The sequence below is a fragment of the Zalophus californianus genome, chromosome 5 (genome assembly GCF_009762305.2).
Source record: "Zalophus californianus isolate mZalCal1 chromosome 5, mZalCal1.pri.v2, whole genome shotgun sequence".
Taxonomy (NCBI): domain Eukaryota; kingdom Metazoa; phylum Chordata; class Mammalia; order Carnivora; family Otariidae; genus Zalophus; species Zalophus californianus.
Genome location: NC_045599.1, coordinates 54,864,046 through 54,890,776, shown reverse-complemented (window position 1 = coordinate 54,890,776; position 26,731 = coordinate 54,864,046). Strand labels below are relative to the sequence as shown.

General features: G+C 37.9%; 1 protein-coding gene across 2 annotated transcripts; it reads right to left on the bottom strand.

The window, feature by feature from the left end:
• Window positions 1–6,063: 6,063 nt before the first annotated feature.
• UTP15 (UTP15 small subunit processome component) lies at window positions 6,064–26,720 on the bottom strand. Of its 2 annotated transcripts, none has more exons than XM_027606764.2 (13): window positions 26,585–26,720; window positions 23,160–23,332; window positions 21,256–21,348; window positions 20,972–21,156; window positions 19,233–19,411; window positions 18,512–18,637; window positions 16,546–16,681; window positions 14,401–14,485; window positions 13,513–13,662; window positions 12,690–12,791; window positions 10,298–10,431; window positions 10,064–10,122; window positions 6,064–9,173 (listed from the first exon to the last, which is right to left on the bottom strand). In XM_027606764.2, the coding sequence occupies exons 2-13, from the start codon at window positions 23,247–23,249 to the stop codon at window positions 8,956–8,958; spliced, it is 1,557 nt and encodes a 518-aa protein (XP_027462565.1). In that variant the 5' UTR covers window positions 23,250–23,332; window positions 26,585–26,720; the 3' UTR covers window positions 6,064–8,955. The 2 variants fall into 2 exon arrangements, with proteins under 2 accessions (XP_027462565.1, XP_027462566.1); XM_027606765.2 differs by having other exon boundaries at window positions 26,577–26,713.
• Between the last annotated feature and the right edge of the window lie 11 nt (window positions 26,721–26,731).

The following is a 26,731-nucleotide window of genomic DNA, read 5'->3' as shown; positions in this document are numbered from 1 at the left end:
CTCTCCCTCTCCCCCTGCTTGTGTTCCCTCTCTCGCTGTGTCTCTCTCTGTCAAATAAATAAATAAAATCTTTAAAAAAAATAAATAAAAGTTTCTGTTATAAGTGGCACAATGTCACTTTTGTCCTTATTTCATAGGCCAAGGCACATTACATGACCACTTCCTGATTTCCACAGTGGGGATGTATCATCCTACCACCAGGAGTGTCTCAAGTCCTAGAGGTAAACCAGATGTACACTCTGTGAAGAACTATAATCTGTCTCCAAGGAAGAACAGCAAATACTTTCAACAACAGTACAACCTACAAAAAGGTTTGTCAATATTTGTGTCATGCTGGCTTCAGAGAGTTATATGGAAAGTTTTCTTCTCTAAGTTCTAGATCAGGGCGCCTGGGTGGCTCAGTTGGTTAAGCAACTGCCTTCGGCTCAGGTCATGATCCTGGAGTCCCGGGATCGAGTCCCACATCGGGCTCCCTGCTCAGCGGGGAGTCTGCTTCTCCCTCTGACCCTCTCCCTTCTCATGCTCTATCTCATTCTCTCTCTCAAATAAATAAATAAATAATCTTAAAAAAAATGTTCTAGATCAGTTTAAATACATTAGAATTTTCTGTTCCTTGGAAGTTTTAAAGAATTCACTAATAAAACATTTGAGTCCAGAGCTTCTCAGATTAAATTCTCAATTAGTTCCCTGGTCAGTGTTCTGTTTCATTTTTCTGTCTCTTTGGAACCTATTTTTTCATTTATATTTTCAAGTATCCATGTCTGTGGAGAAAGGGGAACCCTCCTACACTGTTGGTGGGAATGCAAGCTGTTGCAGCCACTCTGGAAAACAGTATGGAGGTTCCTCAAAAAGTTGAAAATAGAGCTACCCTATGATACAGCAATCACTCTACTAGATATTTACCCAAAGGATAAAAAATATTACTTCAAAGTGATACATGTACCCAGATGTTTATTGCAGCATTATTTACAATAGCCAAACTATGGAGAGAGCCTAAACATCCATCAACTGATGATAAACATATGGTATATATACATATATGTGTGTGTGTGTGTGTGTGTGTGTGTGATGGAATATTACTCAGTCATAAAAAGGATGAAATCCTGCCATTCGCAATGACATAGATGGAGCTAGAGAGTATAATGCTAAACAAAATAAGTCAGAGAAAGACAAATGCCATATGATTCCACTCACATGTGGAATTTAAGAAACAAAACAAAAATGGGGGGAAAAAAGAGACACAAACCAAGAAAGAGACTCTTAACTATAGAGAACAAACTGATGGTTACAGAGCAGGGGGTGGGTTAAATAGGTGATGGGGACTGAGGAGGGCACTTGTAATGAGCATCAGGTATTATATGGAAGTGATGAATCACTATATTGTACACCTGAAACTAATATTACACTGTATGTTAACTAACTGGAATTTACATAAAAACTTTTAAAAAGTATCCATGTAATCCAGCTTTTTTTTTAAGATTTTATTTATTTATTCAACAGAGAGAGACACAGTCAAAGAGGGAACACAAGCAGAGGGTGTGGGAGAGAGAGAAGCAGGCCTCCCGCTGAGGCAGGGAGCCCGATGCAGGGCTTGATCCCAGGACCCTGGGATCATGACCCGAGCCAAAGGCAGACGCTTAACAACTGAGCCACCCAGGCGCCCCTGTGATCCACCTTTTGAAATATATTTATATAAAGTTTTGTTAGATACCGTTCTAAGTTGTTTAAATTTCCTCTATATTGGTGGTTACTTCTTCGTTGTTGTTTTTTTTTCAGGTAGTTCATTCTTTCATTTTTCTTTTCTTTTTTTAAGATTTTATTTATTTATTTGACAGGGAGAGGGAACACAAGCAGGGGGAGCGGCAGGCAGAAGGAGAAGCACGTTCCCCACCAAGTAAGGAGCCCGATGCGGGACTCAATCCCAGGACCCTGGGATCATGACCTGAGTGGAAGCCAGACGCTTAACTGACTGAGCCACCCAGGCGCCCCCATTCTTTCATTATTCTTTCCAGCTTCAGCGAAGTGTAATTGACAAATAAAAATTATATATATTAAGATATACAAAGTGATGATTTGATGTACATATGCAGTGACATGGTTACTACAACCAAACTAATTAACATGTCCATCACCTCACACAGTTACCACCTTGTTTTTAAGTGTGTTTAATTTTTATTAACTTTATATGGTACAGAAATATGTATTTGCAAAAAAAAAGTAATTTTAACGAAAATAGTACATACTCCAGAGTGTGAAAGTTGTGAAGATTAAATAGCCTTATGTTTTTAAAGATTTTTATTTATTTATTTGAGAGAGAGAGAGCATGAGCAGGGAGGAGGGGGAGAGGGAGAAGCAGACTCCCTGCTGAGCGGGGAGCCCGACATGGGACTCAATCCCAGGATCCTGGGATCATGACCTGAACTGAAGGCAGACGCTGAACCGACTGAGTCACCCAGGTGCCCCTATACCCCTCATTTTATAGTTTATGTGATTAATTTATTTAGAAAACATCCTTTGTAACAGTATAAAACAAAACTTCAACTCAACCCTTATCTAAGTGGTCTAAATGATGTTAATAATCAGAGGAACTAAGAAAAAGCTCCCAACTAGTGCAGGAAAGGAAGACTTCCCATAATCACAAACATGTGAAAAACACAGTAAAGCAGGTAAGACATTTTTCATATATCATCACATTTATTCTTGCAACAGTCCTGCAAGGGAGGGGACATTAGTCCCATTTGACAGATATGGAAGCTGAGTCCCAGAGTAGCTGGGACTGGCCCAGGATCATACAGTTTTTGTTCTTTTCATTAGTCTACATTGTTAAAAAGGTTAATCTTTAATTCAAAGAAGGACTTGGGTTAGATATTATTTCTGTATTTCTGGTTAGCATCTAATAATAATTATAGATGGTTTTTGAACTCACTTTGTCAACATAGCGCTAGCCAAATATCTTAGTTTTGTGAGACAACTCCGCTTTCTACGAAGAAACACCAGCCTGATTCAGAGAAAGGACTGTGGAAAAGTGGGTTTCTCTTGGTATTCGAAATAATACTGCCACCTCGTGGACTAATGGTGAGCTAGAGGCAAAATTGAAACTGCATTAGGACAACTTAACCTATTAAGAAACTGAATTAGGACAACCTAGCCTATTAAGTTGTCCTAATGCACAGTTTCAATTTCACCTGATTAAAATTCTCAATGGGCAATAAAGACAGCTTCCAGAAACATTGAGTTGTAGATATCAGAAAAACAATTATAAGCATTGTATCTTGTACCCGTTGATTAAATTGACACCTCTATCTGCACAGTGATATAGGAGGTCAGCATAAAAAGGAATGCAGCAGAACTATATGCACTAAGATGGAGCAATCTCTAATAAATGCAGAAGAGCAAGTATACCGTGCTCCTATTTGTTTAGAAGTGAGGGCATGCATACATGTATGTTTAAATGGGTGTAGAATAGTTGAGGAAGAATACTGTATGGATTGCTTTCCTTACCTGCTGCTCCATCCTTCTAGGTTGCCTTCAGAACTACAGAGCTGCAAATTCAAAAACCATCATTTCCCAGATTCCTTTGCAGATAGTGCTCTGGATGCAAATCTGAGTTCCACCGATTAGATATATTCACACATGATTTGGAAGGCAGGAGTGAGGGGAAGGCCAGCTTCTTGCGTGTTATTGTTAGCAAGCTTCCTCTCGTTTGCCCAGGTGCTACTAATGTTCCCACACCCCTCATACAGCAGCCCTAACAGGTGCGGCAGGTGATCCTCGATGCCGATTATGGATCACTCTCCCTCACCACTCCCCAGAAAGCCTCAGCTTTGACTTTCATGCCATCTGACCGCATACCTAATACTCCACCTTGTTGGTCTCCACTGATCACTGGCCACTCCCCATCATTTCTTGAACATTCTATCTCCTGGCTTGCTGTCACTGTCTCCAACATTCCTCCGGTCATAATTCTTGGCTCTTTCACCAGCACCTTCCATGTGTCTCACTACGTCTACCACACAAACTGTAACTCTTCACACAAACCAAGAGCCCATTGATCCAGCTATGTTTTCACTGTCCTATTTTATTTCCTTACCCAGCTTGGATTCATAGTCCATCATAACCATACCGCATAAATCTCAACAACTACCTTGTCCCTTTCTCGATTATTTTCTTTCACCAATGAAAACTCCAATGCTGGTTAAGTCCATGTCTCAAGGTATCCCACATCTACACCCTCTTAAACAAATGTGAATAGAAAATAAATACACAATCATGCTGATAGGCCTCACTTCAAATCCATGACATTAATTTCAGGTGGGCCCTTAGTGCTGCTGGTAGTCCTACTTCATTATCTAGTTCATCCATTCTCCCCAAAATAGTAACAGCTAACAGAAATATTCTAGATACTTTTACTTCTCACAACCAAACAACGGGATGTTGTCTGATGAACAAAGAAAAGTAAATACAAAATGGTAACGTAACTTGTCCAAAGACACATAGCTAGTGAGTAGCTAAGATTCAAACCCAGGCCGATCAAAGTCTGAGCTCTTGACCTTTCTAGGAGTGTATCATGTCTTCTGTTCTCTCACTTCCAATACCTCTAAACTTCTCCACCAACCTCAGTTTTAGCTGGTTATCTTGTTTCCAAAGAAGGTGGCCAGTAAAGAACTTCCACAAGCCCTAACCATCACATCTACACGCCTCATTACATCTGTGCCTATATACTTTGCCTTCCCTCTTGAACAACGCCCGAACTATTCATTCTCCTATCTAAGCCAACCCTTCCATTTGGGCACTCGACCCCAAATCCCCTCCCAAAAACATTGCCCCAACAACTGGCCTCCCTCTCTCCTATATAACTACAATTTCAGTCTGCAGGATTATCCCCATCAGCATTCTGTTCTGTTATTTTTTTGTTTAAATCTCAAATGAATTGCAAATCTCAAAACATTTATGCTAAGTGAAAGCCAGTCCCTGGGCGCCTGGGTGGCTCAGTCATTAAGCATCTGCCTTAGGCTCAGGTCATGATCCCAGGGTCCTGGGATCGAGCCCCACTTCGGGCTCCCTGCTCCACAGGAGGTCTGCTTCTCCCTCTCCCACTGCTTGTGTTCCCTCTCTTGCTGTGTCTCTGTCGAATACAATCTTTAAAAAAAAAAAAAAAAAAAAGCCAGTCCCCCCAATCCTAAATTACGTATGATTCCATTTGTATAAAACTGTAGCAAATGCAAACCAATCTGCAAATCTATAGTGCACCAAGAGTAGATCAGTGGTTGCCTAAGTGGGTGGGGCCTAGCTAGGGAGGGATTACAGAAGGGCAGGAGGAAATTTTTTCGTGGGATACATACTCTTTATCTTGCTTTCAGTGATGGTCTCATGGGTGCACATGCCAAAACATAAAACTGAACTTTTAAAATGTGCAATTTATAGCATACCAATTATACCTCATTAAAGTTATTTTTTTAGAACACTGTCTTGACCCCATATCCCATCAGCCATTGCCCAGTTTTTTTGCTTCCCTTTATGGTAAAGTTCCCTCAAATAGCTGCCTAAACACACCATCTCATTTCCATCCCATTCCTTCTGACTTTCTTAGACTCTTCTTTTGCTTGCTCTGTGTCAGTTAAACCAGCCACCTTGATATTCAGAACTCACGAGGCATGCTTCTGCCTCGGGGTCTTTCCACCCCATCCCCTAAATATCCATAAGCATCTCTCTTAGTTTCCTTAAGACCTCTGCCCAACTGTAGCCCCAGTGAGGGCCTCCCTCACTTCTCTATTTAAAACTGCAACCTACTCACCCCCAACAAACAGTTTATCTCCCTTCTCTGCCTGATTTTTCTCTGTATCATTTATCACCATCTGGCCCGCAATATATTTTGTTTACTGAACATCTACCTCTCCCAAGAAGAATATGAGTTCCAAGAGAACAGGGATTTTGTCTATACCGTTCATTGCAATATCCCCAATTCCCTGACCTCTAATGTGTATGTCTCAATAAATATCAGGATTAGTGAACTACTGTCTTTGGAGCTATTTGGTTGTGAATAAAGGAAACCACTCACATTCATCTAAGCAAAAAGAATTTATTAGAAGGATTCCAAAGAGTCTCGTGGACCCCAGAGGGAATCCCTAAGGTACAACCAGAAGGGAACAACAGCTGCTGCAAACTATGATGGTTTCTCTCTTCTCTAGCCTCACCTGCTGAGGCAGGATGGCCTTGTCTTGCTTATTTTTTCCCTGGACTTAGGTTTCCTTCTCCTTTCTCTCTGCAGCTTTCTCTATTGATAATCCAGAAAGTATTCTCAGAATCCCACATTTTCCTAGACCAAGCATTTGATAATAATTCCCGATTACATCTCTCGGCTTAGACAGGGCTTGAGCCAGATATGCCACCCCTAGTCTAGTTCACTACAGTCAGTGGAAAGAGGCATGTAGCTTAGTCACCAATGTCTTTTCGTGTCTGAAGGGAACATTTTGTTCATAGGAAAGCCAATTTATAGATATTTGTTAAGCATTTGAAAACTTTCCTTAAGGTTTTAGGTTTAACTTATAAATATTCCAACCATAAAACGAGTATATTTTAATAATCACTTTCAAGGGGGCCTTTAATTCATGTTTGATAGAGTAGATTTAAGTTGAATACACTAAATTTTAAATTTCTTTAAACAAACCCACTTACAACTCAAATTCCATTAAACAGCATTTATATGCTTAAAATATTTTTCTTCTACATAGCACTTCAAATACTTGATCCAACAAGCAAAACCTTCCCAAGTACTTAACTCTTATGCATATAATAAATTAAATGTACACTGAGCTCCTAAATTCTCTAGAACGTCAATATTTTTGCAGGTTTAGTAACATTTTAAAATACTTTTCAACTAAAACTCAGAAGTCTTAAAATCTGTTAGCCATTTTAAATTAGAATCCAAAGACCAATGCCACATGCCACAATACGCCTAATATGCCAGTTGTGTTTAAATACTTTAAATAACAAATACTAGTTTGTCCCAATGAATACAGAAACTATTCCTGAAATTACCATACAGTATCGATGGCTATGGAAGTTGCATAACCTTTTTGAAAATTCATCTTCATTCTTGATTTCATCCAAGAACTGCAGCACTCAATGAAGTCCTGTTAAAGGGAAGTACTAGGTTTGGCCCCAGAGGGCAGGCCAGTCCCAGTGCCAGGATGATGAAGCACTCAAGGTTGGGGAATTCAAGAGTGGGCTAACCACTGTAGCTAATTTAGCCTTAAATGAGAACACACTGGATGGCTGCGATGAGACTCAAATAAAATAATGTATGGGAAAACCCCTGTCACATGTTACACACTTGATGGCAGCTAGTTTTAGATGACATTTTGACTTCTAACTTTTACTAATACAGAAATTACCAGCATACTCATGAAGTTAAATATTTTTAAAAGTTTTTAAATACAAAGTTTATTTAAATAAATTAACACTTCCAACATGAAGACAGTTTCTGACCTTGTCTAATGTCATAATTACTCAGGGAAGCAAACTCCTGGTTCCTTATAAGCCACTGTGCTGTTAGGATTGCATAAATCAATTCACGAAAGGGAAACTAGGCCCTATTTTTGAGCACATGCCCTTTCCAGACCACAGAAATATTTTCTTCTGCCTTAAGAAAAATCTGAATTCACAGAACTAAATTTTAAGAGGAGATTCTCATTACAGAATCTTCCTTTAACTAAGGGTTCTTCTAACACAAGGAATGTTTGCTTACAGAAAATCAACTACTTGAGGTGGAGTAGGAATTGGGAGAAGGTGGGAGAGGTAGCAAATGTGAAATCAGTGACCTAACACTAGCCAGTGATTATCCATCAGGAATTCATATATCTCAGAAAGCCAAGAAGAAAATAAGAATATCTTTATAAAAAATGTGACTTACATTGTCCTTTAAAAAAATAAAACCAAAACTATTTTCCAAAACAAGCTACTCTAGCTTCCAGTTCTAAAACACAAGATGATTGTGGAGATTAGAGAAACAAGATCTAAGTACAGATTACAGAAAATGGTTTTCAGAAGGGTAGGGAGCTATAAGATAAGCTCCAAACATCTGTATACAAGGTTGAAAGGCTATTTATTATGAGAAAAATGGCAAATTTTATCACTCCTCTGACCTGAAGCAAGTTGAAAACTGGGTAGAAAAACTGCATCTTGAGAAGGAAAAACAACGTGGTGCAATAAGGTCTATCTGTAGACCTTGTTCTGATGAGAACGGTCAAGATTAAAGGAATGAAAAAAAAATCTGGAATGGAGAGCACAATTTTTAGGTATCAGGTCTGCCTCATCACACTCTCTGAATACATGTCTAACTAGTTCAGAGTTAAACTGTTCAAAGCTGGCAACTGATTTGTCGTATTTGGAGCAGATGCAGTCCCATTACCAGCGGAGGCAGAACAAGTGACCTAGGATAAATGATAACATCAAGATGAGGGAGGCAAGATCAGCAAGGGCCTGGAAATCCCACAGTGATCAGAGTGAAGAGAACATTTATTTGCTGTTGCCATTTCTTTTGCTGCTGCTGCTGTTGTTTCTCCAGGAGAAAAGTAAAAAATAAAGCCCTGTCCCTTTGGCAGCATTCCCAGCTGAAACCCATTCCAGAGTTCTGAATGTCTACCCAAATGTTGATAAAGAACTTTGCTGTATTAAAATTAGTATCACTTTGTCCAAGGTGGACAATATACTATGACCAAGACAACTGAGATCTTCTAGCTGAAGATACCATGAAATAATTCAAAATATTACATGGAAAACCATGTCTTAAAACAGGTACTTATTTTCCAATTCTAGATATTCCAGTCTCTTCCATAAAATTGCTTCTGTGAATAGTTTTTTGGCTTTTAATGTATCAGAGAGATTCTCTTTCCAATAGTTAATAGACTCAAATCTTTCAAGTTAGTTGTTCTTACAAGTCTCATTAAGCAGACACTATGATTCCACCTTCTTGTTCTCTAGAAAGCCATCAGATGTATGCTGCAACACCGAAGTGCTTTCTTTCCTTGTCATAGTAGCAAAAAGCATATCCATCATCCCCAAGGTTTCTAGGAGTTCTCTTTGGTAATCAATCTCCTTTTCTACAAGTCCTTGGAGTAACAAAAACTTTTTATCAACTACAGGTGACTGACCAATCACAGGAAGATATATATCTAGAAAGAGAGAAAAAACATATTAACTAGAAGTATCTTTCTAAACAGTAAATGAACAGCAGTAGTTACAAAAAGTATAAAATATTAACTATAAACACACTGAAAAATCTGTACTTATTTTACAATTTATGATTTACCAAAAAGAAACAATCCATCTGAATAAATGTATTTCAAAAAGACATAATTACAGAAAGTACAGTGTGCAGTTTGACCTACTTTCATTTTCCCCTTAAAAAATAGTCATGGTCATCGTAGATGTGTAAGCAAAAGTTATTTAATTACAATAACTCTAATTCAGAGTCAAACTACTGTAAATGTTTTACTTCCCTTAAAATACAATGATTTATGTGGTTGTTTTCTTCATGACAATCGTTACTGGAGAATTGATAAAAACAAGGTATTGTGATCTATTTGATTTTATTATTTGACAACTCTATTGTATAAGCATGCTTGAATTTTTCAAGTTTCTTTTTTTTTAAGATTTTGTTTATTTATTTGACAGCGAGAGAGTACAAGAGGAGGAGCGGCAGGGAGAGGGAGAAGCAGGCTCCCGCAGAGCAGAGAGCCCGACGTGGGGCTTGATCCTAGGACCCTGGAATCATGACCCATGCCAAAGGCAGATGCTTAACCGACTGAGCCACCCAGGTGCCCCAGTTTTTTGTTGGTTTTTTTTTTTTAAGATTTCATTTATTTATTTGAGAGAGCAAGCCAGCAAGAGAGCACCAGTGGGGGGGAGGAGGGGCAGAGAGAGAGGGAGAAGCAGACTCCCTGCTGAGCAAGGAGCCTGTCGATCCCAGGACCCCAGGATTATGACCTGGGCTGAAGGTAGATGCTTAACCAACTGAGCCACCCAGGCACCCCGGATTTTTCAAGTTTTAACAACTACTTACCAATAATTATTTCAGCAGCATTGATCAAAACAGGGGCAAATCTTGGCTGAGACAGATTCCTACAAAGCAAAAATTTTACTGAAACTTGCCAACTTTAAAAAAAATCCTTAAAATAGACTTACTAAATTGTTCCATCAGTTCTCTACAAAGGTCAATCTAAAAGTAAATGTCTCTCATTTGAGAAAAAGAAGGAGTTCAGATGCAAAATATGTGTTTCATAGACATAAGACATACCGTATCAAAAAATTAAGAACACGACTGATTTCCTTTTCATCCCGACCTGCAAGGGCATTTGCAAGGACTCCTCTTCGATTTAGCTCCTTTATGATGGAAACTGTAATCTCAGGTGTCTTTACTGTACAACTGGGCTAGAAAAATTTTCAGAGTCAACATGAGCAGATAAGACAGCACAGGAAAAAAATCACAGTCTTGGAACTCACTAACAATTACCAAATTTAAATACATTTATCTCTTTACAGTTTTGATAAACTATACAGTAATGCATAAGGTAAGTAATAAAATGATTCTTCTAAAACTATGCCCTTGTAGGTTCATCAACTGTAACAAATGTAGCACTGTGGTGGGGATGTTGATAAGAGGAGAGGCTATGCATGTGGGGGGTAGGGAGTCTATGGGAAATCTCTGTACCTTCCCCTTAATTTTGCTGTAAAGCTAAAACTGCTCTAAAAAGTTACAGTCTTAATTGAAACACGCACACACACACACAAACTCTCTCACAGAGAGAGCATACTATATATGTATATATGCTCACACACACACACAGACTCAGAGAGCATACTATATATATGTATATATGCTCACACACACACACACACACACACACTCCTACTCAGAGAGAACATACTATATATGTATATATGCTCACACACACACACACACACACACACTCTCTCACTCAGAGGGAGCATACTATATATGTATATATGCTCACACAAACACACACACAGACTCAGAGAGCATACTATATATATGTATATATGCTCACACACACACACACACACTCCTACTCAGAGAGAACATACTATATATGTATATATGCTCACACACACACACACACACACACACACACACACACACACACACTCTCTCTCACTCAGAGGGAGCATACTATATATGTATATATGCTCACACACACACACACACACACTCCTACTCAGAGAGAACATCCTATATATGTATATATGCTCACACACACACACACACACACACACTCTCACTCAGAGGGAGCATACTATATATGTATATATACTCACACACTCACACACACACTCACTCACAAGGGAGCATACTATATATGTATATATGCTCTCACACACACACACACATTCTCTCTCACAGAGAGAGCATACTATATATGTATACATGCTCACACACACACACTCAGAGCATACTATATATGTATATATGCTCACACACACACACTCTCCTACTCAGAGAACATACTCTATATGTATATAATGCTCACACACACACACACACACACACACACACACTCTCAGAGAGCATACTATATATGTATGCTCACACACACACACACTCTCCTACTCAGCATACTATGTATGTATATATGCTCACATACACACACTCTCTCTCACTGAGAGCATACTATATATGTATATATGCTCAGACACACACACTCTCTCTCACAGAGAGCATACTATATATGTATATACGCTCACACACACACACTCACTCACAGAGAGAGCATACTATATATGTATATATGCTCACACACACACACTCTCTCACTCACAGAGAGAGCATATTATATATGTATACATGCTCTCACACACACACACACACACTCTCACTCACGGAGAGAGCGTACTATATATGTATATATGCTCACACATACACAATCTCTCACTCACAGAGAGCGTACTATATATGTATATATGCGCACGCACACACACACACACACACACACACACACTGAGAGCATACTATATATGTATATACGCTCCACACACAATCTCTCACTCACAGAGAGCGTACTATATGTTTATATGCACACACACACTCACAGAGAGAGCATACTATATATGTATATACGCTCACACACACACTCTCACTCACAGAGAGCATACTATATATGTATATATGCTCACAATCTCTCACTCACAGAGAGCGTACTATATATGTATATATGCACACACACACACACACACACTCACTGAGAGAGCGTACTATATATGTATATATGCTCACACACATACACTCTCACTCAGAGAGCATACTATATATGTATACATGCTCTCACACACATGCACACTCTCACTCACAGAGTGTACTATATATGTATATATGCGCTCACACACACACACACTCTCACAGAGAGTGCATACTATATATGTATATATGCTCTCACAGTCTCATTCACTCAGAGAGCATACTATATATGTATATATGCTCACACACACACACACTCTCTCTCACTCACAGAGGGAGCATACTATATATGTATATATGCTCACACACACACACTCTCACTCAGAGAACATACTATATATATATATATATATGCTCACACACTCACACACATACACACACATTCTCTCACTCATAGAGAGAGCATACTATATATGTATATATGGTCCTCACTCACCTCAAGGACTCTATCAAGTGCCTTAGAGATCCGGAAATTTTTCAGATCCCTGTCATATAACTCTAGGTGTTTCTTTGATGGCCTGTTGATCAAAATGTCATCCTGTATGACAAAATAAATTTATAAAAAAAAAAGTCAGTATATGTATAGAGTTTCATTCAAAACGAATTTTTTCATTGTGGATTTTTTTTATACCTGGGTGACCCTGAAGTGTATTATGAATAACGGGCATGTGCCCAGAATGCAGACTAACTGAAAATGGAATAATCTGCTACATCAATGTGTTCTTACTCTCCAATGATTTAACTTAGAACAGGTACACAATACCTCACTCTGGGAAAACATTACTCATTTCAATTCTCTTCACGTGGCAGGCAGGATGACTTAGTAGAAAGAGAAAACAAAGATGGGAGAAACTGATTTAGTCCCAATGACTCTGGTTACCAGTAATAAGATGCTGGATTGACCAGAACTTATTTGCATCTCCATCTTCTCAAATGCCAAACGGGCACATAACTGGCTCTACTACTGTTCAGAGTTGTTTAGGAGATCAAATCAGATAGTGTGTCAAAGACATTGTTTTGAATATGGTAAAATACTGTAACATTGTTATGATTCAGGGTATTAAAGTAGTCCTTATTCCCCATTACTTATTAATAATGTCCCCAAACTAGCAATCTAAGAGAGAATTAATGTAGAGAAAAAGCAAAATAAAGTTAAATCCCATGTGAACTGCACTTTCCAGTAACATGCAGGGATGGCGTTGACTACTCTAACAAACTACGCTTTCTAAAAAAAAAAATTGTAAGAAATATGCAAATACCCGTTGCTTCATGTAATTTTTTCCTTTAATAAAAGTTCGATATGCAGGCCTTCTTCTTCTTGGAAGAGAATCCTTCTTGGCTTCAGATTTCCGATGTTTAACACTCAGTATTCCATTGGTCATTCCTACAACTATTGTCTCATCTTCATGCTAAGAGCAATTAGAAAAATAAGTTAGTCTATTCCTAACCGATCATTTATCTTAGTTTTTCTTCAAAACACCATTTATAACGTGTTTTCTGCTTATCCATACTTTCACCAAGAGTTCCAATGAGATATACTCTGCCTAACAATGATCCATGCAAAAAGTTAGATAAATCATTTTTTCCTCCAGAATACTATTATATTGATGGAACATGTTATACCTGGTGTAAATTATCACTGTATAATAATACAGTTAATGACATCTTAGGAAACTTCCAAAATGTTTTTTTTCCTGCATCCTCTTACTAGAAAAAGGAATGCATGATACCATGACTTTCCACAATCTTGCCAAGAAAATATTTTGTAATAAGCTTTTCCTCTTCTAATTCAGATTTCTTGCCAAGAAAATATTTTGTAATAAGCTTTTCCTCTTCTAATTCAGATTCAAATATCCTCTTCTTCAACGGCTCATGAAACTTGACCGTGGACGTTCCCAGATCCTGCTCTTAGTGTTAACAATGCCTACAGCTGTACTTGGTTTGAACCTACATAACAGTGGGCAAGACCTAAATCTCAATTCATAGTAAATTTTTGGGACAAGTCATATAATAGAAATTGTCTTAACTCAACTATCTAATATGGCAAGAAGCAAGATTTACTCAAATACAAAGATGAACCCTAAAATTCCATTTTAGTTTAACAGACAAGGTTAGTGAAATCTTTAAAAAGAACTAAAAGTACTTACTGCAAGTGCAAGACTCAAAATTGAAGCTGCATAATCAAAACTGTGGACTACTTTATAGGAAGTCGTGCTATATACTTTCACCTTCCTAATAAAAAAGAAAGCTTTGTTACAAATCACCGAGGAAATGAGTATAAAATGCAAATTTCCAATTTTTTAAGAAACTCAATGTATAAATATTAAAATTTACACAGCAATAAAGAAAAATAATGATTAATAATATAATTATAAATTCATCACTGCATCCCTTTTAAAAATGAACTATTAGCAGTAACTGTATTTATATAAAGACTTGACTAGCCACCAGAAGGACAGATCATGAACCACAGACCATGAACCACTGACGATGAAACCTGAGAGTAAAAAGAAAGGTTTCAAAGCACCTGGGAACCAAAATAGCAGGGTTTCTCAACATCAACGTGAGTTACACTATGGGCCAGATACTCCTTTGTTGTGGGGACTATTCGTGCACGGTAGGCTGTTCAGCAACCGCTACTCACTGTACACCAGCGGCACTCCACCAACTTCCAACAACATCCAAAAATGCCTCCAGATGTTGCCACACATCCTCTGAGAGATAAAACCCACTCTGGGTTGACGACTACTGTGAAGAGAGCCAACTCGCACTTGATTTTTGAGAGACACATCTAAAAATGGAGCCCCAAACTGCCTAGTAACAGCACTTCAGAGAGCCTGCTCCGTATTTACATGATAAATTCCTTTCTGTTAAAAATACATTCTAGCTTTTAAAATGGGTATGCTTTTTTTTAAAGATTTTATTTATTTGACAGAGAGAGAGAGCCCAAGCAGGGGGTGCAGGCAGAGGGAGAAGCAGACTCCCCGCTGAGCAGGGAGCCCAATGCGGGACTCGATCCCAGGACCTTGGGTTCATGACCTGAGCCGAAGGCAGATGCTTAATGGACTGGCACCCCAAGGCACCCCATAAAATACGTATACATTTTTATAAACATACTGAAAAACCAAAGCTTTCCATAACAATGGAAACAGGAAATATGGAAATAAAATGACCAAAAACAAATAACTACGAATAAATCCTGGAATTATGCCATAGTTCTAGCCACATGCTACTGAGCACTTGAAATGTGGCCAGTGAAAATGAAGAACCACATTTTTAATTTTACCTGATTTTAATTAACCTAAATTTTAATTTAAAAACTGCGGTAGTGTAAAAAATATTTTTCTGTTAAACACAACTATATTTCACTTTAATCACTATACAATATTATTACTGTATCACAGGGCATGTATCGGATGCTTAACTTGTCTCTAGTTTCTCGGTAATAATTTTTACATCAATTACATATTGAAATAATATTTTAGATACACTGAACTAAATAATATATTAATGAAACCTAGTTCTTTTTGCCTTTTTAATGTGGCTACTAAAACACTTAAAATTACATACGTAGCCCACATAATGTTTCTGTTGGACAACACTGTTCTAGAACATTAACTAATAGAATACTAATACCTACTTAAAATAGTAATATTTGAATCACATAAATGTATAGAAATTTTCACATTGTTTTTTTCAATGTTCCATGTGAACATATTTATTTTTTTATTATGCTATGTTAATCACCATACATTACATCATTAGTTTTTGATGTAGTGTTCCATGATTCATTGTTTGCATATAACACCCAGTGCTCCATGCAGAACGTGCCCTCCTTATTACCCATCGCCAGGCTAACCCATCCCTTTACCTCCCTCCCCTCTAGAACCCTCCGTTTGTTCTTCAGAGTCCATAGTCACATGAAGTTTTAAATTTGAATATAAGCTAGGATATATACATATACTCACTGTAAATATTTTTAAATATACAAATATACAATAAGGATTTTTAAAAAACCACAGAATAACAGACTATTTTAAAAGATCAATGTTCAAATGGTTCAATAAAATTCCTTAAGTATATAAGTTAAAGCACTGTTATGTCAAGTGAGAAAAAAAGTTTGCTGTATGTGAATAAAAGGTCAAAACTATTTTCAGCTGAAAAGATTTTTTTTTCCACAGAAATCATTTGACAGAATATTTACTTTAGCACAAATACTTCAGAAATAACTCATTTCCTCGAGCAGTAAATACTTGTACACTAGTAATAATAAAGAAAATTAAAATGCTAACCTATCCAGTGACCCAGAAAGTAACCTCTGTCCAGAGCTGCTCAGATATAAACACGTCACAGTTTTATGATGATTTTTCAAAGACACTAGCAACTGTCCTCCTTTCAGCATGTCCCAGATTTTAACGTAACGGCCTCCTACAAAAAGAAATAATCTTTAGTTTGAAATTCTGCCTAAACATTCAATATTTTAAAGATCTGAAAAGCATTTTACACTGGAGACTATACAGCATGGAGGTGAAGTGAGGGGTCCCAGAGCAAAACTGCCTGGTTTCAATGCTGGCTCTATCCACTTACTGAGTTTGTAACTGAGAATAATAATAGTTCCTACCTCAAAGAACTGTTTTGGTGATTAGATAACTGCATATTTGTAAAGTTCACAGAACTGCCTAGCACAATAAAAAGTATAACCAAAAACTACTAAGAAAACTGTAATAAAATCATCCTGCAAAAGAAATTTTGTGTCACTATGGAAATGAGTAATATAGTTACTCATTTGAAAAACTTCCCTATAACTTCTACTCTAAGAGTTAGATGGTCCTTAAAGGCAATTTAATCCAATAGTTTAAAAAGAATTCTTTTAATACAGCATCTTTCATTTCATTGATATATTTGGCAAAAGTCTAGAAGGTAAAATAGAAAAACGAGCTGGAGAGGGAGAAGCAAAGGTCTTATCTATCCTGACTGGGAAAGTGGGGCTGTAAGCCAATTCATAGTCCCTGTCTCACCACATATGGCAGCTCATGAGAGCACAATTTAAAATAACTGATCCTATCCAAACTCTCATTTTCAGAGTCTACAGGAGTTGAGTGAAGGGACTGCCCAAGGTCATACAATTAGCTAGTGACACAGTGAAGATTAGTATACAGGTGTCCATTCTCCCTGTTCAACTTGAACTTACTTCCATTTCTCAAAATAACAGCAAGAAAAATGGATACATCTGTCAATGTTATTAATTTATTTTGAAATTAAAGAGGTACTGGGGAAGAAGTACAAAACAGGGTAATTTTTATTTGGATTTTAAAATGAAGGAAAAAAAGGCTACACACAGCCATATATATGCTATATATTACACATACTACCTATGTATTCTAGTGTCAACACATTAATTTTGACTTGATAAATGAAAAAAGCCAATTTACTTCTTCCACTCTAATTTTGAAAATGCTCTATGATCAACATAACAAAAAAAAAATACCTCAGTTCCAACTTGATGAAAAAAATGTATCAAGACCCCTTTTGACTCCATATTATATCCTCTTCCAGAACTACTGGCTATTTGCTGGGTAAAGTCATTTCAATCGAGGGACATAAAAAAAGACAAGCCTGATTCTAGAACGGAAAGAAATGTGTTTTCAAAAGCTGTCACGGATCTCTTAGGTAGGAATGACAGGAATACAACCTGGATTTTTGGTAAATACACAATGCAGGCTCTCAAGTTTTAAGATTTCAGATCTAGGGGCGCCTGGGTGGCTCAGTTGGTTAAGCGACTGCCTTCGGCTCAGGTCATGATCCTGGAGTCCCGGGATCGAGTCCCACATCGGGCTCCCTGCTCTGCAGGGAGTCTGCTTCTCCCTCTGACCCTCTTCCCTCTCATGCTTTCTATCTCTCATTCTCTCTCCCTCTCAAATAAATAAATAAAATCTTTAAAAAAAAAAAAAAAAAAAAGATTTCAGATCTATCACTCTATCTTGGAAAAATTAATTTAATAACTCTTATTTATTTCCTTAGTTGCAAAATAGGGAGAAAACTAATTACCTTCTAGGCTCAATAACGTGTATATAATAGCACAGTATCTGGCTCACATTAAGTACTCAATAAATAGTAACTGCTGGCCTGCCCTACTTATCAGTTGACCAAAACGTAGGTATGCAATTCAAGGGCACAGTGTTAAATTATAAAAAGTAACTGATTAAAAAAACAACTAATTCAAGACCAACAGTATTGGAAAAGTAATTTTTAAAATACCTGCTGATGCCAGAAGACCTCCAGAGGGAAAAAGCAGGACACTTTCCACTGGCTGCCCATGCTCAACAGAGATCACACTCTTGTTTGTTCGTGTATCAAACATCTTCACAGTATGATCATAGGACCCTAAAATGCCAATTTTTGTATTATGTGAGTTTCATTACTCAAAACAACGAAAACTAAGTATGTGTGTGTGTATCCAAATATAAATCTTAGGAGGAGAAAAGACTTAGATGAAATTTTAAAGACACATAGGTACGTTCATGAAGGTGCACAGTACCTCCAAACTCTCTAGTACCACTGATTGTTTCCTAAAAAAGCATTATACTATACTATACTAAACTATGTCATACAGGATCTTAAACTATTCGGATCTTCAAGCTGTTATCGCTACTGAATCACCTGGGAACCTCTGTGAAAGCACCCACAAACACTGCACTGCATTATCTTTATTTCTTGGCTGCTGGAGGCTCTGCGAAAACCAGAGTACTAAAACCATTACAGTTCTGACACTCATGTTTTCAGGGAAGCCTGATGCTTCCAAACACGTCTGGAGGACAGTTAAGAACAATCACCAAAAGAAGAAAAAGAAAATCAAACAACTAGATAAGCTGAAACATATCCCTTTATAAAAAATTTTTAAACTGCTCTATTCCAAAGCAGTATCAATTTACATCACAATTAAATTATCAACTTCAGGAGGGAAAAACAGTTCACCAACCTGTTACAAACAGATCTGGGTTCAGTTTGCTAGCACATCCACACCTCACATAATCAGAATGTTCTTTGAATGTCAGAATTTCTTTGGAGTTTGGAATATCCCACAATTTAACTGTATAATCATCAGCCCCGGAGACCACATGGTATTTGTCTGCTGTAAAATCGACCGTATGAACTGCTCTAAAAGATCAAGAATCAATATATTAAAAAGCAAGAAAAAAATTCTATGTCTGGCATCTTCTAACATAAAATACTCCTTTTCCCCAAATAACAAAAAAAGCAGCTCAGTTTCAGGGAGTAATTGTAGGGGGAAATTATGAGAGAAAATCTTTAAAACAGGTGTTTGTCCCTAAGCCAATTTAAAATTTTAAATACCCCTACTCTATGAAGTTAAGAATAATAGCCTTAAAATTATATTTTCTAGTATGCTAACATTTCTACAAAACTGCTAAATAAATGTTCTAAATGTTGGAGCAAATGTACTTTATTTTTATTTTTTTTAAAGATTTTATTTATTTGACAGAGAGAGACATAGCAAGAGAGGGAACACAAGCAGGGGGAGTGGGAGAGGGAGAAGCAGGCTTCCCCCTGAGCAGGGAGCCCGATGTGGGGCTCAATCCCAGGACCCTGGGACCATGACCTGAGCCGAAGGCAGACACTTAACCACTGAGCCACCCAGGCGCCCTGTACTTTTTTTTAAAGATTTTATTTATTTATTTGTCAGAGAGAGAGAGAGAGAGGGAGAGCACAAGCAGGCTCTCCACTGAGCGAGGAGCCCGACACGGGACTTGATCCCAGGACCTGGGATCATGACCTGAGCTGAAGGCAGACCCTTGACCGATTGAGCCACCCAGGCGTCCCCTAGAGCAAAGGTACTTTTAATTTAAAAAATTTCAAAATGGATAGTTCCTTACAAAATTCTAAGAAGACTTGCCATTAAGTAAGATCATGTGAAGTGAATTTCTGTTATATTTTAAATGTTTCCCTGATGGGGAAAGACCATCCTGATAATATACTATAAAAAACAACTTGAGATTTCAAATCAGTAGCAAACCAGATAATCTTGATACAAAGTTATAATATAAAACTGCCCTGACCATTTAATTTATCATGTGGCAAAACATTAACTTCAAGAAGAAAAAAAATCAACCTTTCAACTTAACTTCAAATGAGAACCTCGAAAGTAGTCCAGCCCATAGAGTTCTCATTTATAGTTGTGAGGTTGCCTTTAGAACTGTGGTTTATAACCTCAACTGGTCACAGAACTCACTGATTAGACGAAAGCTATAGGAAATCTCCCTAAACAAATATACATTTCTTAAATGTCACATATAATTCTAGGCAATTCATGAGCCCCATCAAACTGGACCATAGGACTGGACCAGATTAAGTACTCTGTCGGGGCACCTGGGTGGCTCAGTTGGTTAAGCATATGCCTTTGGTTCAAGTCATGATCCTGGCATCCTGGGATCGAGCCCTACATTGGGCTCTGTGCTTAACGGGGAGCCTGCTTCTCCCTCTCCCTCTGCCTGCCTGTCTGCCTACTTGTGATCTCTCTCTGTCAAATAAATAAATAAAATCTTAAAAAAAAAGATTAGGTACTCTGTCTTAGAACAACCAGGAAAGAAAGTATACACTGGCACATAATCTTCAGAGAACTGCTCTATGTTTTTATTCAAAGTCCAAAAAACAAACATACAAAAAGCTTACAATGACAAAAAAAAAAACAACAACTCTTACTTAGTATGACCTTCAAACTGCCTGAGGGGTGCTCTCCCACTTATATCGAAAAGCTGAACTCCACCATCTTCACTGCCAGCCACAAGCAGTCTACCATCCTGACGAAAAGTAGCACAGTATGCCGTGTCTTTAAATCGGGAAAAGGTTTTTATAGGTTCTTGAGAGTACCGGCCATAAATGTGAATCTACAAGAAGATAAAAAACACAGTATTTAACCAGATGGCTCAAGATCAGTAGTAAATATCAACTACACAAAGCGAAAATAAATTTAATATTATATTTACCCTTGAGGAAGCTGTGACAGCATAATTATACGGAGGCTGTGGAGAAAAATCTACTTTTGACACTGCACCGAACTCCTTGATTTGAACAGGGGTCTTAATAAAAAACAATACAAAGGATTAACAGAGTTACAACTGCTAAGACCTTTTAAGCATTACATAATTTCTTAATGATCATTTCTCTCTGTTCTTAATAACATTTACTAGGATGTATTTAATACAGAAGTATGAAGAAAGCAAAAAAGGTTCAAATGCCATCACCCAGACTATCCTGGTTGCCATTAAAGTACATAAATATATGGCTGGAAAACAATACCCCACTCTTTCTCTTTAGCTGTGGAGTTTTCTGCGATTACTGCTGAGAGGAAAAGAGTTATGTCTGTATCAGAATACATTTAACCATGTATTCTGTAACTAACACAAAGATCATACGATGCAGGCTGTTCTGCACCTTGCTTTTTTTCCACTTAATAACTCATCTTAGCTTTTGATATGATCAATAGATTTGCCATCCATTATAGGATACATCATCATTTACGTTACCAGTCCACTACCAACAGACATAGATTTTTCAAAAATTTCTAGTATTAAAAGTAATACTTTATAATAAACACCCGTAAACATATATCTTAGCAAATTTGGGGGAGTATAATCATTGAGGTAAGTTCCAAAGTGCAGAATTTAAATGGCTAAAAGGTATCTTTATCATGATAATGTCAAATTGCCCTCCAGAAAGTCTGCACCAATTTTCTTCTCTCAAGTAGCAATGATGATCAAAATTTTTCATTTGAGCCACTATAAGAGATGAAAAACAGCAAATTACTGTTTTTTGTTTCTTTAATTATGAGTGAAGCTGCAGCTCTTTGATATATTTACTGGTCATTTAAATTTCTTGTTCCATAAACCTCCCAATCTCAAATCTTTTCCATTTTTCCATTTAATTGTTCATTTTTTTAAAAAAAATTGTCTTTGTAGATAGTCTAGAAGAACTAATTCTGCATCACTTCTTAGTTTTATTTTTTTGTGTGTGCTTTTATGTCTATTATTTCATTGAAGTATAACGGACACACCATATGACATGGGTACAGCAGAGTGGACAGCGCTGTATGTTATGCTGTGCTCACCACAAGTGCAGGCACCATGTGTCACCAAATAATGCTATTACAATACCACTGACTGGATTCCCTATGCTGTGCCTTTTATACCCATGACTGATCCATTCCATAACTGGAGCACTGTGTACCATTAGGAGAACCAATGCAACCAGTAGGTCTTGAAGAGATGATGAAGACCTACTTCTACAGGAAGCAAGCAAGAATGGACCATAGGCTGCATGGCTGGGGTCACAGCCCTGTGAGCCTTTTTTTTTTTTTTTTTTTAATGTTCTGTTAATCACCATACATTACATCATTAGTTTTTGATGTAGTGTTCCATGATTCATTGTTTGCGTATAACACCCAGTGCTCCATTCAGTACATGCCCTCCTTAATACCCATCACGGGGCTAACCCAACCCCCCACCCCCCTCCCCTCTAAAACCCTCAGTTTGTTTCTCAGAGTCCATAGTCTCTCATGGTTTGTCTCCCCCTCCGATTTCCCCTCCTTCTGTCTTAGTTTTAGAAAGGCAAAAAAAAAAAAAACTTGCATATAAGATCCAAATTCAAAAATTTATTTCATTCAGCAGTCATTAATCATCTATTCTTTGCTAGGCACTTGTATGATTAAAATCATTAAGCAGCATGGACTTTTAATTTAAAATTTCCAAGAAAAAAATACCAGATATCAAATTTTCCACCCAAACTGTAAACTGCTGACAGATTCTTCTTAGTTATCAGTTCTCTACCAGAGTATAACATATGCTGGAGAAATAAGCATAAATGCAAACCCCTCATTACCATCTACACTTACCTTATAGTTGTTCCAGTACAGTGTGTCTTGGGTGATTTTTTCACCAAGTACAGGATATGTCTGAATAGCTGCAGGCTTATAACCAGCCATAATTTCATATAATTGGACTGTTATCCAAGGGTAAGTAGTTTGAAATTGATGTTAGAAATAATTATAGTGACTCTGCTTTATGTCTGAAAAAGAAAATATTTTATATAAACATATTATTCTTAAACCTGTACAGTCACCATTTTCATTCTGTGTCTTTTCAAAAGCCTGTGTGCTAGCTTATAAATTAGTGACCAATAAATCATTTAACTCTAACACAGAAGAGACAATCTAAAGGAAGCAGGTAGAATACAGACAGGGCTCCCAAAGTGCACCATCCACTCAGCTATACAGAAGCTGTACACTAATGTTCTCACATCTAACTAACCAATTTACAACACATGGAAATAAATCTGCCTCAGCCATCCAGTAGCCAAAGCAAAAGTCCACTGGCTTAGACTGTTTATTTATTAATAACAGAAAACAGTAAGGTGAAACTGCAAATACAAAAGTTTCCTGAAACTAAATTTAGGACGACATTTAATCTATATGAACATAGACTAGGGTCTTGACTTCCTGAAAGCCTGAGCAATACCAAGAAGGAAAACAAAGCTAATATTCTAACAGAGAAGCTTTCAATTTAAAAGCTTAAAATAAAAGTAAAAGCTAATATTCTGATGCAGAAGTTTAAATTTAAAAGCTTAAAATAAGTTAATATACTGATGTAGAAATTTAAATGTAAAAGCTTAAAAAATTAATTTTAAAAAAGTTTAAACAGTAAGAAAAGAAACAAGAATAAAGCAATTCTGAAATTAAATTCTCAATTTAAATAACAGAATAGGATAAAAATGAATTAAAACTTTTAATTGGGGGCACCTAGGTGGCTCAGTCAGTTAAGCATCTGCCTTCGGCTCAGGTCATGATCCCAGGGTCCTGGGATCGAGCCTCATATCGGGCTCTCTGCTCTGCAAGGAGCCTGCTTCTCGCTCTCCCTCTGCCTGCTTGTGCGCTCTTTCTCTCTCTGTCAAATACATAAATAATCTTTTAAAAAAATAAAATAAAAATAAAACTTTTAACTGACATGAAATGAAGCCAAAATGTCTCTCCAGGACTATTCAATTGCAAAAGAGATTCATTTTATCAGTGGTGCAACTCATCATCTATTCCAAAAAACCTGAAAACAGTACCCCAGTAACACCAAAATAAGTAGGTATGACATATTCTAAAAGTTCTTTTGATGAAACATAGCAATCAACAATTAAAAGGAAGCAAACTTTTCTATTCATTCAAGTACCTACAATGTATAGGACATTGTTCTAGGGTCAGGACATACAATGTTGAATAGAACAGTGCCCTCACACTCTCCAATAGTCTCCATTTTAGCTGTGATCGGCAGAAGCCAGGAATACGGAATCAGCCTTGACTTGTCCTTCCTTTTCACTTTTAACATCCAAATAGTTAACAAGATCTGCTGATTTTACCTCCCTAAACTTCATCATGTCCACTCCACTGCTCTAACTCAGATCTTCTCATCTACAGCAATAGTGCAGTACAAGGGCCCCTTGACTCCCTCATCCATCTTTGAAATAGCCATCAGCAAGACCTAACTACCCAGCAAATCCAGCTTTTGCTACAAAGCACAACACTGCCTGAAAACAAAGGTCCTAGCTCCTTAACACCGCTTGTGATCTGGCCCTTACTTACCTTTCCAGCTCTAACTCTTTGTTATTCCCTTTAACACACCATGCTCTTTCTTCTCTCACTGTCTCTGCTCATTTGTCCTCTTTGCCAGGAATGATCTCTACCCACTTCATTTTTATCTTTCAAAGCTCAACTCAAGGATCATATCCTCCATCCTTCTCTCTACTCCTAACTCCACTTCATTTTGCATATTTCTGTCTGTGTGCATAGTAACACTGAATTTGTAATAATCTCTTTTTCCCACTAAACTAACATTTCGTATCTGGAAGATATTTTTTAAGTGCTTAAAGAAAACTTGGGGAAGGAAAAGAAAGGAAGCACTGTGCTGGGTTCTACGGAAAAACACAAAATTAAAGGCACAAGTGGTGTCTATAATATGAACACTGCTACACATCAAGACATCTTGACATCAAGAGTCAACAAACGTTTTCTGTAAGGGGCCAGATGATAAATATCTTAGGCTTTGCAGGCCAACAGGCAAAATGAACAGTATTATGTAATTACAAGGAAGCAAGCAAGAAAAAAAAAAATCCCAATTTTTTACTAACAAAACCCCCCAAATAATTATGAGTACAATTTTATGTTTATGAATGAAAAGATTGAGAATTTTGAAGGGAAAAACATTTCACTGACTTCGGGTTCAAGGTTAGTGTTTCCTATCATCAGATTGCATATATTCACCTGTAAAAAACATTCTAGGCTCACTGGCTGACCGATGAAAACAGCCACCCGGCCAAATCAAGCGTGCAGGCCTCAGACCCTTACTGTAGTACAGTACATTACTAAAATATCAGCAAAGGAGTACATAACTCTGCCTTGAGAGAAATAGTTTAAAGCTCTAAAAGTTTACAAGTGAGGAGCAGGGACGCCTGGGTGGCTGAGGTCTTGATCCCAGGGTCCTGGGATGGAGACTGCACCGAGCTCCTTGCTAAGCGGGAAGCCTGCTTCTCCCTCTGCCTGCCACTCCCCTCGCATGTGCGCGCACTCGCGCTCTCTCTCTTACACAAATAAATAAATAAAATCTCAAAAAAAAAGCAAGTGAGGAGTAGTAGCAGTGGTTTGCCAGATTAAAGTGAGATACAGCACTGGAGGTGAGGGAGGGGGAACACGACACCATACAAAGGTGTGGAGGCAAGAAATGATGTGAAAATGAGTAAGAAGAAAATGATCAGGGAGAGGTCAGAGCCGGAGAAACTGGGACTAGATTAATAACAGATACTACAATACAATGCAGAATATCAAATATATGCTATAGATAACGTACAGAGTACTAAGAGCTCAAAACAGCTTTTTAATTCTAACCGGGTGGCTCCCAGAAAGATTCAAAGTGTGCATTTCAACTGGGCCTTGACGTCTAATATTAAAACAGACTGACCTCTTAAAATGGGCACAAGCGCGGGGGATAAGGGCAGCATTCGAAATCGAGAGATCATAAGCAAAGACAGAGATGGAAATGTGCCCAATGCCTTGGAGGGATGCGGGTTAATAATGGTGCACAGGAAGAGAGGATGTGATTGTAGAAGAGGCAAATCTACGTCGAAGCTAAATCGCGGGGATCCCGAGAGGCTGGTTAAGGAATTTTAGCCGTTCGGTGAAGACTGGGAAGCCCCAGAGGAGCATGCCAGATACCAAGAAAGGCCCGACTTGAGCCTGAACTACCCCCACTGGGAGCCGCCTTCACCTACGTACCGCCTCACCTGCCCGGCGGGACACTCTGCGTCCAAGGAGAATTTCTTGGATTCCGTCCCCTCCCCAGACTCTTTAGGCTCACTTGCGGAAGATCACGCGCACCTTCCACGGAGCCTCCAGGTCGCAAGACAGGAAGAGTCAGGCCAGTCGCACAA